We start from the raw sequence: 17,079 nt of genomic DNA, 5'->3' as shown, positions 1-17,079 counted from the left end.
CCATTGTAAAGCAATTATACTCCAATAAAGATGTAAAAAAAAAAAAGAAAAAAAGAAAAAAAAGAATTATGCTCCTATTGTCCTCCAGTATCTGTAGAAAGAAGTGTGAAAAATTAAGTGGTAATTAAACATAAAACAAGTGTTTTGTTTTCACCCTCAATTTGTTTTTTGCTTGCTTGAGTCGTCTGCTCAGGAAATGGCCTTTCAGCTAAGTGGGTTTTTGAGGTTTGGTTATTTCACGGTTTTTTTATATCCTTTGGGTTTAGAGTGGAACAGAATCCTAAGCATTGCTGCTTGCTTTTAAAGAAGATCTGCACTTCTGCTAAGACACTATTTTCAGATCCTCATATGTTGTATCTCAGCAAGTTTTTCTTTCTTACCTAATATCTATCTCCATCTTATCCCTCCCTAAGTTGAGAATAAACTTAGAGAGAGATTGTTCTGAAATATAGGCTTGAGGAAAGTAGACTTGAATTTTATTTTATTAGCTATCTTTTTGTTTATTCATTAGTCAATTTCTTGTTTTGATGGAAGTGAAGACATTCTAAGGTGACAGATTATGAAACTATATGTCTTTTAGTTGTCCAAATATAGAAAATCACTTTCCTTTTAGGGTTATGCTTTGCTACTTTGCAAATAAGTTTGGAATATTTTAATTTTTATCAGTAATTAAGTCTATATCTTAGTTCTGAGATGCTTTATAAACTGGTTAAGAGTGTTTTTCACCATGTTCTGGCTTGTTCATTATTGTATATGCGGCCCCTAACATAGTACTTAGCATTCAGGGGGGACTCAATAAATTTGTTGGACAAATGAACGGATTATTGTAGGTCTTTTTCTAATTAAAAATGGCATAATAATTTTAAAAGAAGAACTTAAAAAATCTTTAATCCCAACCCTTCTGCAATTGATTCTGTTTTGCATCTTTTAGTCTTCATTTAACAATGTGCATACTTTTACATGGTTTTAGTTATTGTGAACTTGAAATTTTGTCTTCAAAAATTTTTTCCCATATTTTGTGCTTTTAAAAAGCCAAATGAAATTGCATTATTTAGAGCAGCAAGAAAATCTCCTAGGGGCTTCCCTGGTGGCGCAGTGGTTGAGAGTCCGCCTGCCGATGCAGGGGACGCAGGTTCGTGCCCCGGTCCGGGAAGATCCCACATGCCGCGGAGCGGCTGGGCCCGTGAGCAGTGGCCGCTGAGCCTGTGTGTCCGGAGCCTGTGCTCCACAACAGTGAGAGGCCCGCATACCGCAAAAAAAAAAAAAAAAAAAAAAGAAAATCTCCTAAATTTCATGATAGTTAGGAATAGTTTGAGAACTACTATTCTACTCTCATCAAATATTGTTGAGGATATGGTTCATTTTAATTTATTATGTGGATCGGGATTGAAATTCTTCATTGGCTTCACACTGCCTATAAGCAAGGTACCTCATGACCTTCCCTTCCCTGTGATAAGGTTCAATGAAGCAGATGCAGCCAAAGAGTTCAGAATCATTTCCTAAAGGAAGCTTGAATAATGTTGCAAAACAGAAAGGATTGCTAATAGCAAATAGAGGAAGTTCTAATAGCACATTTCCAAATTTTCTTCATGACTATCTTAGACTAATTTTGTTCTCATATTTATTGAACTTCTGTCCTCGAACAGAGGTGTTATGCTGATTTTTGTCTCGTTCTCACACCAAATGAGACACGCTTGGGTAGGTTTGTACCCATTGAGGAGGGAACTTATGCAAGCTGAGATTTGCAAGCTTTTTCTAGAACAGCCTCCCTATCAGGGCCCAAACGCTACATGCACAGTGTGGCTTCCAGAAACAATGGCCTTTCCTGAGGCTTTGGTTGAAGAGTAGAAATACCTTCTCTAGAAATAGTTCTTCAGGCTTTCTGCCCTAAAAGGTGTATTGTTGCCAGCTAGGTGGTTGATTTTACTCTTTTTCTGTTCTTCCATATTTTACTAGCATTACATACAGGGGATTTTATGCCAGATTCCTGGTCAGGTGCTCTTCTTGGGGGCCACCGCGCCCCTGGATCCCCTATAGACCAAGTGCTCTCAGTCTTTATAGCCAGAACCCAAATGAAGCTCAAAAAGTACTGGAAGGTGGGGGTGGGGTCCTGAAATCACACTTCCCTTAATGGAGGTTAGCACTTCCCCAGCTCTGGGAGAAACCCAGACTCTCAGAAGCAGCTGACTTTGCTTCATCCAAAAGAGAGTTAGGTCTATATGGCAGAATCAAAAGTTCTAAATAAAAATGCCTTCTCTGATGAACAGAAGTTTGCCACCGATCACACTGACAAGAAACCTTTTAGAAGATGTCTTAACTCCAAACAGTGTCTCCAAACTGGGCCTAAATGAACTTTTACAGAGTTCATTTGGGACATGAGGAAACAGAAGGTGTCAACAGGGCCTTTGTGCTCATTGGGGATATGGGGAGAGGCAGAACCATCCATGAGACCTGTAATTCTGCCTTTTCTCTAGGAAGCAAGAAAAATTGTGAACTTTGCTTAAGGGCGACGGAGTGGAATAGTCTCAGAGCTAAGCAGCCCACACACACATTACATTCTGGCTAGCCTCTTGTTTGTTAAAAACTTGAATTGCAACCAGGTTCCTCTCTTGACAAGGAAGGCGCTAGGGCCCAGGAGTGAGGTGCTGGCTTTGTTGTGTGACCACAGAGTCTGGTTACGTACTAATTTCCTCTAGGGCTTGAGATGAAGTCAGTAAACCACAACCTTCAACATGCTCTGCTCAGGTGGCAGCAGTGGCTTCTCGGTGCTGTCTCGGCCATGACACACATCTAATATGCCCTCCCTTAAACCACTTGTAGACTGTCTGTCTTGCCCTGCAGCATGGACCAAAGAGAGATTCTGCAGAAGTTCCTGGATGAGGCCCAAAACAAGAAAAGTAACAAAGAGGAGTTTGCCAATGAATTTCTGGTAAGTCCGATGTGTGACATTCTCAGGGTAGTTACATAGACTGTTTGATGACAGTGGTCCAACTCTGCTAGACCAACTTGCTCTTGGGATAAACTGACCTTTCAGGGGACGAAGGTAACCTAAAAGTTTAACTTCTCTAAGTGTTTTTTGTGTATTTTAGAAGTTCTCTCCAAAATATAGTTTTAAATATTTTGTTTGCTAGTTCTTAGAGTTTGACTAGGAATCCTACAGATGATATACAAAATTCCAGTTGTATAAATCTAATATTAATTGAATATCTGTAGTTCCCAGGTATCTGAGTTGTGGTTTAGGCTTCAAATGACTAATTTTAATTAATATCAAGAGGAAAGAGATCAAGATTAACTTTTTATGCTTTTAGCCTCCCGTGGGTTCCATTTGGATAACAAAAACTCTTGAAGAGCACCGAAACTACTTTCCGCCATATTTCTTTTTTCTTTTTTTTTTTATGAAGAAAAAAATATGAGAACATGAGTGTTTGCAGTAACAGGGTTTCCTTAATCTTCTTTTGCTTGGACGGGTGGAATGGCTAGGATGGGGAGTAGAGAAAAGTGAGGGATGGAAAGAAACATAAGCACAAGGTAGCCTGGGGTCAACTGGATTTGATTACCCAGAGGAACACTGCATCTCCTCTGGGGGAACGGTGCTTACTGATGCAGTGGCAGCTGGGTAGGACTCACTCATCCTATAACCCAGCACATCAGATGACGTAGGATGTCTGATAGTACCTATCATGTATTTGGGAATACTTCCAGCTGGTGTTTCAGAGTTATAAGAACTTCAAACTTTACCTTTTCAGCTATGAGGAAATGGGAAAAATAAGGGAATTTAAATATAAAATCTAAAATTAAATCATGACAGTGTCATCAACCAAATTATCAACTACTTGCCATGTTCCTTAATCTCACCAAGTCTCTGTTTCCTGACTTCTGAAATGGGGATCATAATGAATTTCCTACCTCTCTGCACAAGATTATTGTGATGACTAAATATCAATAATAATAATACTTAAATGTGGTCATTCATTCAGTAATATTTATTGAGCACCTTCTATGTACCAAGTTTAGTTTTAGGCACTGAGGATATAGCAGTGAACAAAATAAGAACCTTTTTGCCCTCATGGAGCCAACATTCTGGTACCAGATAGTAGATGTGAAAACACTCTGTAAAGTCCCGAGTGATTAGATGTTATGATTGAGTGATTGCATATTATGGTAGAAACCCCTGTGTCAGCTCAACTTGGATAATGCCATGGTGTCATGAAAAATGCACTCTAGTTGCCACTAGCCAGGCAGTCTTAGTCCTTCTAAGTAGAGTTAGCAGGGAGGGAGGGAAGGTAGAAAGCATGGCTTATGTGTCTTAGACATGTGCCTTCCCCTGGGCTATATCTCCTGAGCCAAATTCCCCCAATGCAGAGAGGTAAAAAGTGAGGTGAGGGGGCAGTGGCAGCCTCTGTTATTTTGGTTGTGTTTTTAAAAATAATATAGACTACATCCCTAATATTTTACCTTTTCTTAGCTCAGTCATTATAGTCTTTCACCAAAATATAGCAGCTACCTCACCTCCTGTTTTCTCTGCCTCTAGCCTTGCCCCACCTTCAATCAATTTTCTGTTTAACACCCAAGTGATCTTTTAATACTACAGGTCTGGTTATTTTTTCCCTGCTTAAAAACCTTTCATAGTTTGTATTTTTTCCAGCTGTTTAAAACTGTGAACTATAATACGCATTGAGAAAAGTACATAAAATGTAAGTGTAACTGTAAAGCAGCCATCATCCAGGTCAAGGGATAGAACCTTGTCAGCCCCAGAAGACCTCTACATGTCTCTTTCCCATCAGGTCCTCATCCCCACACCCACCCTGTCCTGCCCTGCCGAGAAATGATCACTATCCTGACTTTTATATTAATCACTTCCTTGCTTTTCTAGCTCCTAATTCTACGGACCTTGTTTTTGGGTGGTGATTAAGTGGAACCTCACTGTTCACTGACTCATGTCCTCCAGTGGAAAAACAGAGTCTTTCCCTCAGCCCCACCTAAAGGTTCAGCTGAAATACAAGAGAGAGTAGCTTTGGGGGAGTTGGGGAGCAGTGAATGAGGCCAGGCTACTTGCTTGGTATTCACAAGGTGAATACCACCCTTAAACTGGAAGGCTTTCCACCTGGTCATATACCACATTCCACCTTCAGCCCTTAACATCTTCTCCCAGGATTTGATGTTTCTGAGGTTTGAGGGCTGATTCTGTGACACAAGGCCACTGCTGGCCTGAATGGTGGTGCCTCTGAGGGAATTATCAAAAGTCATCTCTACTTACAGGTAGACATTCTGTACACCCTGCCCCGCCACTGAGTCCATGGCTTAGATTTCAGTCCTCACTTCCCCCTTAGCCAAGTATCTTTGTGCAGAGCACAAAGCCCTACTATGATAGCTAGAGCCAATACCATGCTGCTTTGGTCTTTTCCCAATGCCAAGACTAAACTCAATAATTCTTCTGTAGTTGAAACTGCCACTGACCACTCCTATAAGGTTTTCATGCATTCATTCAAGTATTTATTGAGTGCTTCCTGTGTGCAAAGCATTGTGCTAGATGCTGGTTCTGCAGTGCAATACTCCATGCTTTGGTGGAGCTTATCTTCTAAGACATTAGAGGACGTCTTAGAGAGACAGACATTAAACAACCAATTACTCTATTAAATATTTAATTATAACTGTGATAGTCTTGGTGGGGTGTCAAGGAAGCATCACATTCATTATCTTATTTATTACTCATTTAAAAAAAACCCTAGGGCTTCTCTAGTGGCGCAGTGGTTGAGAGTCCGCCTGCCGATGCAGGGGACATGGGTTCGTGCCCCGGTCCGGGAAGATCCCACATGCCGTGGAGCGGCTGAGCCCGTGAGCCATGGCCGCTGAGCCTGCGCATCCAGAGCCTGTGCTCTGCAACGGGAGAGGCCACAAGAGTGAGAGGCCCGCCTACCGGAAAAAAAACCCCAAAAAACAAAAAAACAAAAAACCCTGTGAGGTAGTTCTGATCTCTGACTTACAGATAAGGAAACTGAGGCTCTGAGAGGGTAAATAATTGGCCTAAGCTCACTCAGCTGTTCAGCCATAGACATGAAATTTAACCTGGATCTGTCATATCAGAGCCTGTGAAATTAATCCCAATGCAATAGTGTCTTGCTTAAGCCACTAACCGTAGTCCCTCAAAGGGCCTAGCATGAGGGTAAGTCTCTAGATAGCATAGTTTCTATACAGCAGAAATAGCAGTGTGCAACCACACTATTGAAAATTTCTTAAAGTACTTAAAAAAATAAAGCCTTATTGTTTTTTTTTATAAAATAATATTATTGCAAGGTAAAATAAAATAAATTCACCATAGTACCAACATCCCAATAAATACAGTTTTGGGGGGTGTAGAAATTCTAGTTTTTGTCCATTTATATTGATAGGATGCCTTTTATATTACTGTAATTATAAGCATAGCTAAAATTTTGTATTCTCATATTTTCACTTAGCATTGTAACAAAACTATCATGTTGGTTAAAATAGATATTAATGACTTTTAATGCAGGATAGTATGATGAAAATATAATAATCAAAGTAATAGCTAACACTTCTATATCTCTTATAGACACTGTTCTAAACCCTTTTGTATGTCAACTCATTTAATCTATTGAGGAAGGCACTGTTATTATTTCCATTTTATGGATGAGGAAAATGAGACACAGAGAAGTTAACTGACTCACTCAGGGTCACATAACCAGTAAGTGGTGGAACTGAGTTTCCAGTTCCGGCAGTCTGGCTTTACCATCTGTACTTGTAACAACTTTGGAATCATATAAATCTGGGTTTAAATTTTCCTTCTGCCTATAATTAGCTATGTGACCTTGAACAAAGTAACTAAAAAGTGGTAACAAATAATATTCACTTTGTAGAATTGCTGTGAAGATAAAAGAATGAATATATAAAATGCCTGACATGTAGTAGGCACCCAAATAAGTTAATTATTTCTCTAGTTTTGGAAACTGAGGTTATTTCTCATTTTTCCTGATTATTGATAAAACTGCAATGAATGTTTGTCCATGTGGTTTCCCCCTTCGTTTGGGATTATATCCTGGGGCTAGATCCCCACAAGTGTTTGTTATTATTCCTGGACCAAAGAGTATTAGCATCTAATTGGTTAAGGTTTGCCAAATATATTTCCAACAGAGTTTTTAAAACTTGCGATATCTGAATTTATCATCTTCTTTACCACCTTGATAGACTCAATTTAATATCTAAAAAAGATAGTAATAGGTAAAATTTTTGACTGCTTATCATATCCTAGGCAATCTAAGTGGTTTACCATATATGATCTTAATCACTACAACAACCCCAAGAGGAAAGCATTATCTTCATTTTACCCATGAAGTGGCAAAACCAGGATTTGAAACTCCAGTATGTTTGATTCCAAAGCCTCTTAGTCACTATACTTAAACTGCATCGAGTAAAATCATAGCATGTTTTATTTTTCTAATTTAATTAGTGTCAAATTGTACTTTGTTATGTTAATTTGATTTATTTTATTTCTGAGCCTGAAAATTTTCCATGACTATTTTCAATCTGCATTTCCTCATATGAACTTTCGGTTCATGTACTTTCCACAATAGCTAATCATGGAACCATGTTCCAGACTCTGTGCTTGAGTGCTTCACGAACAGAGCCTCATCTAATTCCCAAAGAGTCCTTTTTAATGAATGGCTAACAAAGTCCCACACGGACCAGCAGCTGAGTGCTTCTCCAGCTTCTTACAGCATGTTCATTTTCTTGTCCTTGTCATGCTTCCTCTGCCACAGGACTTTGCACACATGCTGTTACCTCTACCTTGAATATTCCCCCATACTCCTCTTCACCTAGTTAACACTTCATAATTCTTCAGATAACAGTTTGGTGGTCGCTTTCCCAGAGAAGCCTTCCTTGACCTCCTTAAATATATCGAGTAAGTTCTCAGCACCATGTTTCATTTTTTAAAAGCTTCTTCTTCCCCCAACCTCACCCAAGCTGAATTGAAGGTATTCATAGCACTCATTACAATTCCAGTTTTACATTTATTTGTCTGATTATTTGATTAATGTCTGCTTTCCCATTGGATTGTAGCTCCACAAAGGCAAGGCTCAGATTTAGTTCTTATCTTGACATCCTCAGCGTCCAGCATAGTATTTGCTGTGTAGTAGACACTGAGGGTCAGAGAAATTAAAGAACTTACCTAAGGTCATGGATTTCATAAGTGGTAGAACTCAGATTTGAAATAAAGCTGTTTAACTTTTGAGCTTGTGCTCTTGTCCCCTCCCGCCACCCCGCTCTATTGCTTCCAATTTATCCATTGGTCTTAACTTCTTAAACTTAAAAAAAATCATAGAATATAACATATACATAGAAAAGTGCTTTAAATGCAAACATAAAATTTAACAATTAGTAATAAAGCAGGCATCTATATAAGCATCACTCAGATCAAGAAGTAGAACATTGCCCACACCCCAGAAATCCCTTGGGTGTCCTTCCAGATCACAACCACCCCCAACACCCACCTGACTAGAGGTAAACACTATCATGAGATTATTTTTTTCTTTGTTTTTCAGCATAGCTTCAAGACATATATATCACTAAGCAAAAGAGATTCATTTTACGTGTTTTTGAATTCTATGTAAATAAAATCATGTTATATATACATTTTTAATATCTTCCTTCTTTCACTCTACATTGTGTTTCTAAAATTCATTTGGTTGCATGTAGCTGGGTCTTAATTCTTTCTAATTATTTTTATGAATTCTGTCAAGGTTCAATATATGCAATTACTGTTGTGATCACAGAGCGCATGGAGAGAGGCCAAGCAGTCGCTTAGGGTGGTATTAACTATTTTGGATCACCATAGTCCCGTGTCTTGACTTTAGCTTTGCTGATCTAAAAATTCAATTTTGTCAGTATGCTGAGAGTGATCAGGATCAGGCAAACACATAAGAAATTCACCAGAGGGCTTCCCTGGTGGCTCAGTGGTTGAGAGTCCGCCTGCCGATGCAGGGGACACGGGTTCGTGCCCCAGTCTGGGAAGATCCCACATGCAGTGGAGCGGCTGGGCCCGTAAGCCATGGCCGCTGGGCCTGCGCGTCGGGAGCCTGTGCTCCGCAACGGGAGAGGCCACAGCAGTGAGAGGCCCGCGTACCACAAAACAAACAAACAAACAACAACAACAACAAAAGAAATTCACCAGAAACAAGAATGCCAATTTATTAATTTTGGGCAGAGAAAAATCACTATCAAACAGAGTAGAAGTTTACATTGGCTGGCCAGCATATTCTCTAAATTTGGAGAGAAACTTACATGAGAAGCCAATGATAATCAGAAAGTTGCTTGAAGAGCATAGTGATTTTAATGGCCTCAACTGTGATGGTATGAAGTCTTCATCTCCCTGTTTGAACCCTCAGGCTGGTGGCCACCACTCTTTTCTGGACAACACTAGGGACTTTACTTTCCTTCTTCTAAGCTTAATGAGGGCCATCCTCTTCCATTAGTGTATTTTTTTTATCCGATTGATGATAATTTACAGAGGAATAGGTATTCACTTTGGTCAACTACAGCAACCGATTGTGGTTTTATGACATGTACATTTTAGCCACTGTATTAAATATGGGTTAAGGCTTGGTTATGTGTTTTTATGCTGGTCAATTTGCTGCATGTCTTTATGTTTAAAACTCCTCAGATGTTTTTTTTTCTTTTCTACATTGGAGGTAGTTGAGGCATCTTGATTTAGAAAGCATGTGTAGAAGTATGAATTGTGTAGAAAAAGTGAGAGCTTAGCTGATGACAAGTGTGCTAAATAGGCATGTATGAGCTCGTTGGATGTCTATATGTATGTGTTCAAATGCTGGCTATGAATACAGAGATATGAACACAGCTTCATGTAGGTAGGGTAATTTGAGTACGGTGTATTTTCTTCCTTCTAAAAAATGTTTTGGAGTGAAGAAACCACAAAGGGAAATACAAATAAGAAAACTATCACTAATAACACTTCACTTATCAAAGGCACCTATACTTAAAACATTATAATCCTAATGTTGACCAGCATTCAAAAATATGCCATCTCCTACATTGCTGGTATACCAGTCTCATATATTGCTGGTATAACTTTCTGGAGGCAAAATTTGTATATGGGTTCTGATATGTATTTAGTAATATGGATCAAAAGCCTTTAAAATGAGCAAGTTCTTTGATCACTCCAAAAAATTCATCTGAAGGAAATAATGAAAGATATTTATATAGATTTTGGCCACCTATTGTAATATTGTGCATAATTATTGTTTAGGAAGATTGGAAGCAACTCAAATGTCCAGTAGTATAAAGGAGCAGGTTAAGTAACTCATGTTGCATCTCATACAATAGAATACTCTGCCACCATTAAAAATTATGTAGAATAATACAAATTGATAAGTAAAGAGAGCAAGTTACAAAACCCTATATGCAGTGTGATTCCATCTTCATTACACATGTATAGATAAAAGTTGAAATGTAATGTTTTGAAATATTAAGAATGATTAACTGAGTAGTGGGGCTATAGGTGATTTTTAATCATCTTTTCTGGGTTCTCTATATTCTAAAATTTCTCCAATTAATATGCATTATTAAAAAATATGTATTACTTTTTTATTTAAAAATCTATATCAAAATTTTTCCTTTAGTGTTGTTGGAATCCATTTAAATAATAAAAAGCCAAAAAAAGAAAGGAATTTTATGTTTCCTGGAGATGAGGTGCTTTTGTAGAAAAGGTAAATATCGTATTAATTAAATACAAAGACATATTTATTAAATATGAAGGATTCAATGAACCCTAATAGAAAGAAGGTATCCAGTTGTGAAGGTCAAGTACTAATGACGGTTTATAATGCACTAGAAGTCAGATTGGTATTATAGCAACTTCTGGAGACTTATCATAGACAGACCAGAGAAGACCTGGATACATCTTAGTTCTATAGAGAAGATCTAGATACACCTTGGTTCTATATTTATTTATGGTAACAACACTAGCCAAGCAGTCACGAACACAGTACCTCCTGCCTAGCAAGTGCCCAAACATCTGTTGAATTGAAATGACTCATTTATGTGAATCAGTCTATCACTTGAACATACTTATCAGCATTTCCTGAGTTTTGTGCCCATTAATGTATAGTTTTTTGCTGCTTCCACTGGAATAAATATATCACATTACCTCTAAAGCTAATTTCTCCCAACTGCATCTCCAGTCTTTCACTAGGGACCACCCAGGCCCACATTTTCAGTTATTCACAGGACATTTAAAATACATTTTAAATACATGTCTTGCCATATCCTCACATTGTATTTATCTAAAGCTGAACCTCTTGGTTTACTCACCCCAGTTTAGCTATTGCTACCCACCTGCTCACTTACCTGACTATTGGATGGCCGCCCAATCCCCATAAGTTTGCCTGTCTAGCTGGAGATGATTGTATGCACACTCAGGGCCAGTTCAGTCTCGTCCTGCATTCCTACTAGTGGTACCCTTGTTTACTGGATGTAGAGGCCTGAGCTCCTAATTCCATTTCTTAGCATTCATGCTTTCTCTATCCTGTTGGAAGCTTGGAATAGATAGTACTGACCTGCAGTTGTAAGGCATTGAGGAACTATCTTGAGAAACTCTGGAGACAGCCCAGCTTTGAGTCCCCTCTTCCGCCTGGCACAGGAGGGCCAAGACTGATTTTTCCCACACCCAAATGTAACTTATGCTGTTTTCTATACAATAGTGTAGTCCTCCAAGGCAAAGGTATTGTGGTATTGTGCTTCCTTTTTCCTTTCTGTTCTCTTTTGGGAGTGACCTTAGTTCATTTACTAGTAATTACTTTTCTAGTCAATAAGATGAACATGCAATAGGTTCAGTCCTGATTCCTAGAGATTCATGGCCAGGACCTCGGTTCTGTTTTCCTATCTTGAAAGGAAAGGGGTAGCATAGCCCACAAACCAAATCAGCTTACTGTTAGCTTATCAAGCATGAACAGAGTCTGGTTTCTCATACATTCCAACTTATCAGGGGCTCAGGAGGCCCCTTTTCTTTATTCCCTCAGCAACTTTTCCTTATTCCCCAATTGTTCTTGTTGGTGCTGCCTCTAGGGAACTCACACCCACTTGGTGGTTGGTAGAGAAATACTTTCTCCCTTTAACCTATCCTTTCTCCCCCAATCCCAGCCCACCCCACATAGCCCTACTTTCTCTTCTATACCCTTTTGCTTCCTACCCTCAGAGTTTCTCTTTTTCTGGTGAGGTTTATCAGCTCTCTGCCCTAAGTTGGCTCTGATTTTTTCTCTGTTGGGGTGTTGGAGCCTGGGGGGTCTAGCAGGGAGAGAAGGGGAATGAGAAAAAGATCTTCACAGTGGTTTGACCTCTAGGTAAGATATCTGAAAAAAAAAATCTTTCACGCTTTCCAAATTAACAATTCTACAGGCATTTCCTATGTGATGTTCTGCTAAAAGAATGTCCCCATTTGACATCCAGCCAGATAACTCTGGAAGAAGGAACAGAGTAGGAAATAAAAAGCCATTCTCTCCCATTGTTGAAGGTGGCAGTGAAGACAGCTAAACAAACATAGGTTAAACACACACACACACACACACACACACAACTTTTATCTGTGAAATTTTACCCAATTAATTTAGGCATATCTTTCAAAAAGAGCTTTGCCTATGGCATTCTCCCTGGAAAGCATTCCGCAAGCAAGCAAAGCAAAACAGATAAAAACAGTATAACAGGGAGTATGCACGAGGCTCTGTTCCGGAAATTTTTAGAATGAACTGCTTTGGGAGTTGACATCTTTTCAGCCGCCCTGGAATCAATGGCAACCTGAAAATTATCATTCTGAAGGTGCACAAGAGCAGAGAGAGCTGAGAAATTGGTATAACTTGGAAATTGATACCAACTGGAAATATTTTATATTCTTTCATGTATTTGTGCCACATCCTTAAATTTCCAAACTAGTCCACTTACATCCATCTTGGTGTAAAAATATGCTGTATAATGATCCTTTCAGCATCTCTCCTCCTAAATCCAATTCTGAAAACCCACAAGAATTCAAACCATGGTAAGAAATTAGGATTTAAGAACTAACTGTATACCTGTTTTTAAATAGATTGCCTGTGTCTGATCTAACTCTACAAACAGAAAAAAAATGGTCATTAGAACAATACATGCTGGCATTTGTGGTCCAGCAGATAAACAGGCAGTGGCTGTCTGTTCCATTTGTCATCCTCAGTTGGAAAAAGCTTACACTCCTATACTTTGAATTGTTATAATAATTAATGATCTATTTATTATTTGGAAAGTATCACTTTAATTAGATTCTAGATATTTGATAATTCTTTGTATTTTGGACTCCCAGCTAACAAATTTTTCATGACCCCAACTTTTTTTCTCTCCTTACAGACTCAGTTATCATGTTATCCTGAGCTAATTTTGAAATCTAATGATGAGTTTAGATGATTTGTTGGAAAAAATTTTCTATTCTCAACTACCTCTTTTATCTCTCTGTCTCTCTGTGTCATCATTCCTTTATTTTAGGCTCTCTCTTCCTCACCCATTTTTTTTTTATGACTTAGTTATGAGTGTCCTTAAGTAAACTCCTACAGATAGACACACATCCTAATTATGTGAAAACTCTATATGAAATATAAACAACTAAGTAAAATAATCAACAATTCCCTTCTTTTTAAGTTTTTCTTGTTGCCAGTCACATGAGAAAAGTTCTTTTTCTACTTCCTTATTTCTCTCTATTAGTTTACCCTGTGGAACAAAATAGATCATAATTATGGGTGAGAAAAGCAAAAACAGTACCAGGTATATATTTATGAGAAAGGAAAAGGGACCCATAGTTTTAAAGAAGCGATATTACATATAATTGTCAGTGACATCAGTTTGTACAATCTTGAAAGAACTTAGAAATCAATCTTTGGAAGGCTCATAATTGTGGGACAGTAGCAAATATGGGGAAATTATCTTGGGTCCAACTGGGGAGAATCTTAAGTACCTGACTAAGGAGTTTTGACTTTTTCCTGGTAGCAAGGGGGATTCACTGAAGTAGTTTTTAGCATGAGAGAGATAAGAAAAGCAATATTTTAGTAAGATTAAATTAGCATAATTATGCCTAATGGATTTGAATGGGGAAAAAGAAAAGTATGAAGATGAGTTAAGAAGCAACTGTAACAGTTCAAGCTTTAAGGGAAAGGGCCTGAATTAAAGTATCTGTAGGGGCATAGGAAGGAAAGTTGATGCAAAATATTGCATGGGAAGAATCAGTTACACTTGCTGACTGAGTTAGAGGTGGGAATTGTGGGAAGTGGGGAACCTAAAGTAACTCTCAGTTTCTAGAGTATGGTTGCCTGGGGTAAAGATAGTGCCATTGGCATTAACTGTAGGGACGGTGATAATTTTCGTTTTAGATGTGCTGAGTTTGAGGCTGAAGTAAGGCACCCAGGTGGAAATGTCTAGGGTATGGTTGGAAATTCAGGAATGGCACTTAATAGTCAAATCTTAATGAAGAAATTTGAGAGTTATCTGATAGGAGTTGGAATTATAATTCAATTTGAATTAGTTAAATAAATTTTTAAAAACTGGTATGCCTTCTATAAGAGAAGATATCTCTGAGCAAATGTATTTAGTGAGAAGAGCAGAGAGTTGAGGACTTAACTTTGGAACCTTGGTTAATTCACAATTAGAAGATAGAAGCAGACATAGAGGCAGTAAGAAAGAATGAGAAGAGGGAAAGAGAAGTCAGAGAAGAAAGAGGAGAACCAAAATAATGTAGACTAATAAGGGCAAAGAGAGGAGGAAATTTCAAGAAGGAAGTTAAGTTAAAGAGAATGAAGACTGAGAAGATGCTGAGGCATCTGACCAATAGGAAGTAATTAATGATCTTCATGTGACCAAGTCACTATTAAATAGTGGGCAAATAATGAAAATTATTTTCCGTAGTTCAGTTCAATAAATATTTATTAGCTATCAGAGATGTTTTTCCCTTATCTTTCTCAAATTGAGTAAGGGTCGATAAAGGTCAGATCTACTAAATGCAGTTTCTTTGAATGATAAGGGAGTTGAAATCTAGGACAAGGTTGATTTATCAGAAGGAGCTAAAGAGGAACTATCATTTACTCTGACCTGAAATTTTGCTCTATACTGTAATGTTGGCAAGTGCGAATAATTTTATTTATTTATTGTTTTATATAGTAACAATACCATTTCTTTATTAAACATGTACTCTGTACCAGTGCTTCACATACGATAACTCACTTAATTCACCCACAACTCTAAGGTAACTATCCCCCCATTTTACTTACAAAGCAACTGAGACACAGAAAGATTAAATAACTTGCCCAGCTTCATTCAGTCAGTAACTGTGGGAGTCCGAATTCAAACCCTAGTTTATCCAACTCAAAAATATACATCAGAATAAACCACAGAGCTGGTTAACAATACGGATGCCCACCCGCCTCCAGTGACTGCCATTGACTAAGTCATGGGGTGCAGATCACGGTACAGGTTAAGCCCCACCTCAGGTTCTAGACTACCTCAGTGTAGTTTAAAATAGCCCTGTTATAGCTGTAAAGAAAGTAAGTCAAACTTTTAATATCTGACTCTTTGGGTGGAACACAGGGTGTGTTCAGAAGATGTTATTTTTAAAATATTCACTGGTTTTACCTCTAAGTTTTAGCTATTTGCAACTCAGCTGCATTAAGTATGACCTTTTCACTTCTCCAAATGTCACTAAACTCTGTTGTCCTTATGCTCTGAGGCTCTGTTCTGAATGCAACCAGCCCTAGAGGATACTAAAACAGCTGAAGTGGAATGTTTGGACAGTGGAGAAGGAAAGCTCTCTGGAGATAGCTTCTTACCTCTTTTCTCTAGGATGATTTGATTTAATTACTGTAATTTTATTACAGACGCTGAAAAAACTATCCACCAAGTATAAGGCAGATAAAACCTATCCCACAACTGAGGCTGAGAGGCCCAAGAATATCAAGAAAAACAGATATAAGGATATCTTGCCCTGTAAGTTTCATTTCTCCCTTTAAACTTGTGCCTTCTCTCAAATTCAATCATCTTATCTTTTTTTACCCATTGGTTGCTGTTCCTAATCCTAGACCATGGCTTTGACAAATTAGTTGTACTGTATATGACTACAAAAGAACATTCGTTCATTCATTCAGTCTTCAAACACTAATGAGCCTCCACTATTCACAGTGCTACTTCCTGACTTACAGAAAGCCCTCTAACCAAACCCTCTTAATTAGTCTGTCTTTCTTTTATATTATAGATGACCACAGTCGAGTAGAGCTGTCCATGATAACCTCTGATGAGGATTCCAGCTACATCAATGCCAACTTCATTAAGGTACACCCAATATTCCATATTTCTCTAGGTACCTAAAAAAATGGGGTACAGGGAGAAGGGAGGGATACTGGACAAGAAGGAGAGTATGTTATTTGTAGTCACCCCATGTAATTTCTGTTCCCCTTTAGGGAGTTTTGGGACCCAAGGCTTATATTGCCACCCAGGGACCTTTGCCTACAACTGTCCTGGACTTCTGGCGGATGATTTGGGAATACAGCGTCCTGGTTAGTGCAGAGTTACTTTTGTTACTATATTCTCTAGTTTTTAGGGATGAAGGGGATAGGGTGTCAGGATATGTGACTGAAGTTTGCTATGTGCATTAAAATCAGTGCTTTTTGGGGTCAGTCACTAGAATTTTGGTGTTCAGTCACCTTTTAGTCAAAATCACAATGTCACTATTGTTCAAGAAAATAAAAGTTCTCAACTTGACCGTCTCATTCGTTAACAAGAATTTACTGATTTGAATAGAGAAAAGGGAAGTGAGGACAGAGAGAAGGAAGGGTAGGAGCAACATTTTATAATCTATTAGGATTTCTTTTTTGGTTATTAAACAATAAAAGAATAAATAACACTTTTTGACTCTGGGACCCATGTATTAGCTGCTTTTTTAAACTATATCAGTGTTTAAGTTTCCATGTATTTCATCCCCCCAGATCATTGTTATGGCATGCATGGAGTTTGAAATGGGGAAGGTGAGTTGCTTTCTAGTAAACCTAA

At 38.3% G+C, this 17,079-nt stretch overlaps 1 protein-coding gene across 2 annotated transcripts in view; it reads left to right on the top strand.

Moving 5' to 3' along the window:
* The first annotated feature begins 2,723 nt into the window (after nt 1-2,723).
* Nucleotides 2,724-17,079, top strand: part of PTPN22 (protein tyrosine phosphatase non-receptor type 22) — a 51,214-nt gene continuing 36,858 nt past the window's right edge. For both annotated transcript variants that reach the window (XM_067727311.1, XM_067727310.1), the window contains exons 1-5: nt 2,724-2,929; nt 15,912-16,020; nt 16,286-16,362; nt 16,491-16,586; nt 17,016-17,054. In XM_067727311.1, coding sequence (XP_067583412.1) covers nt 2,843-2,929; nt 15,912-16,020; nt 16,286-16,362; nt 16,491-16,586; nt 17,016-17,054 — 408 coding nt within the window. In that variant the 5' untranslated portion in view covers nt 2,724-2,842. The remainder of the gene's footprint in view (nt 2,930-15,911; nt 16,021-16,285; nt 16,363-16,490; nt 16,587-17,015; nt 17,055-17,079) is intronic.

Source organism: Pseudorca crassidens, chromosome 2 (assembly GCF_039906515.1).
Source record: "Pseudorca crassidens isolate mPseCra1 chromosome 2, mPseCra1.hap1, whole genome shotgun sequence".
In the NCBI taxonomy this organism is placed as follows: Eukaryota; Metazoa; Chordata; class Mammalia; order Artiodactyla; family Delphinidae; genus Pseudorca; species Pseudorca crassidens.
This window is presented reverse-complemented; position numbering and strand designations above follow the sequence as displayed.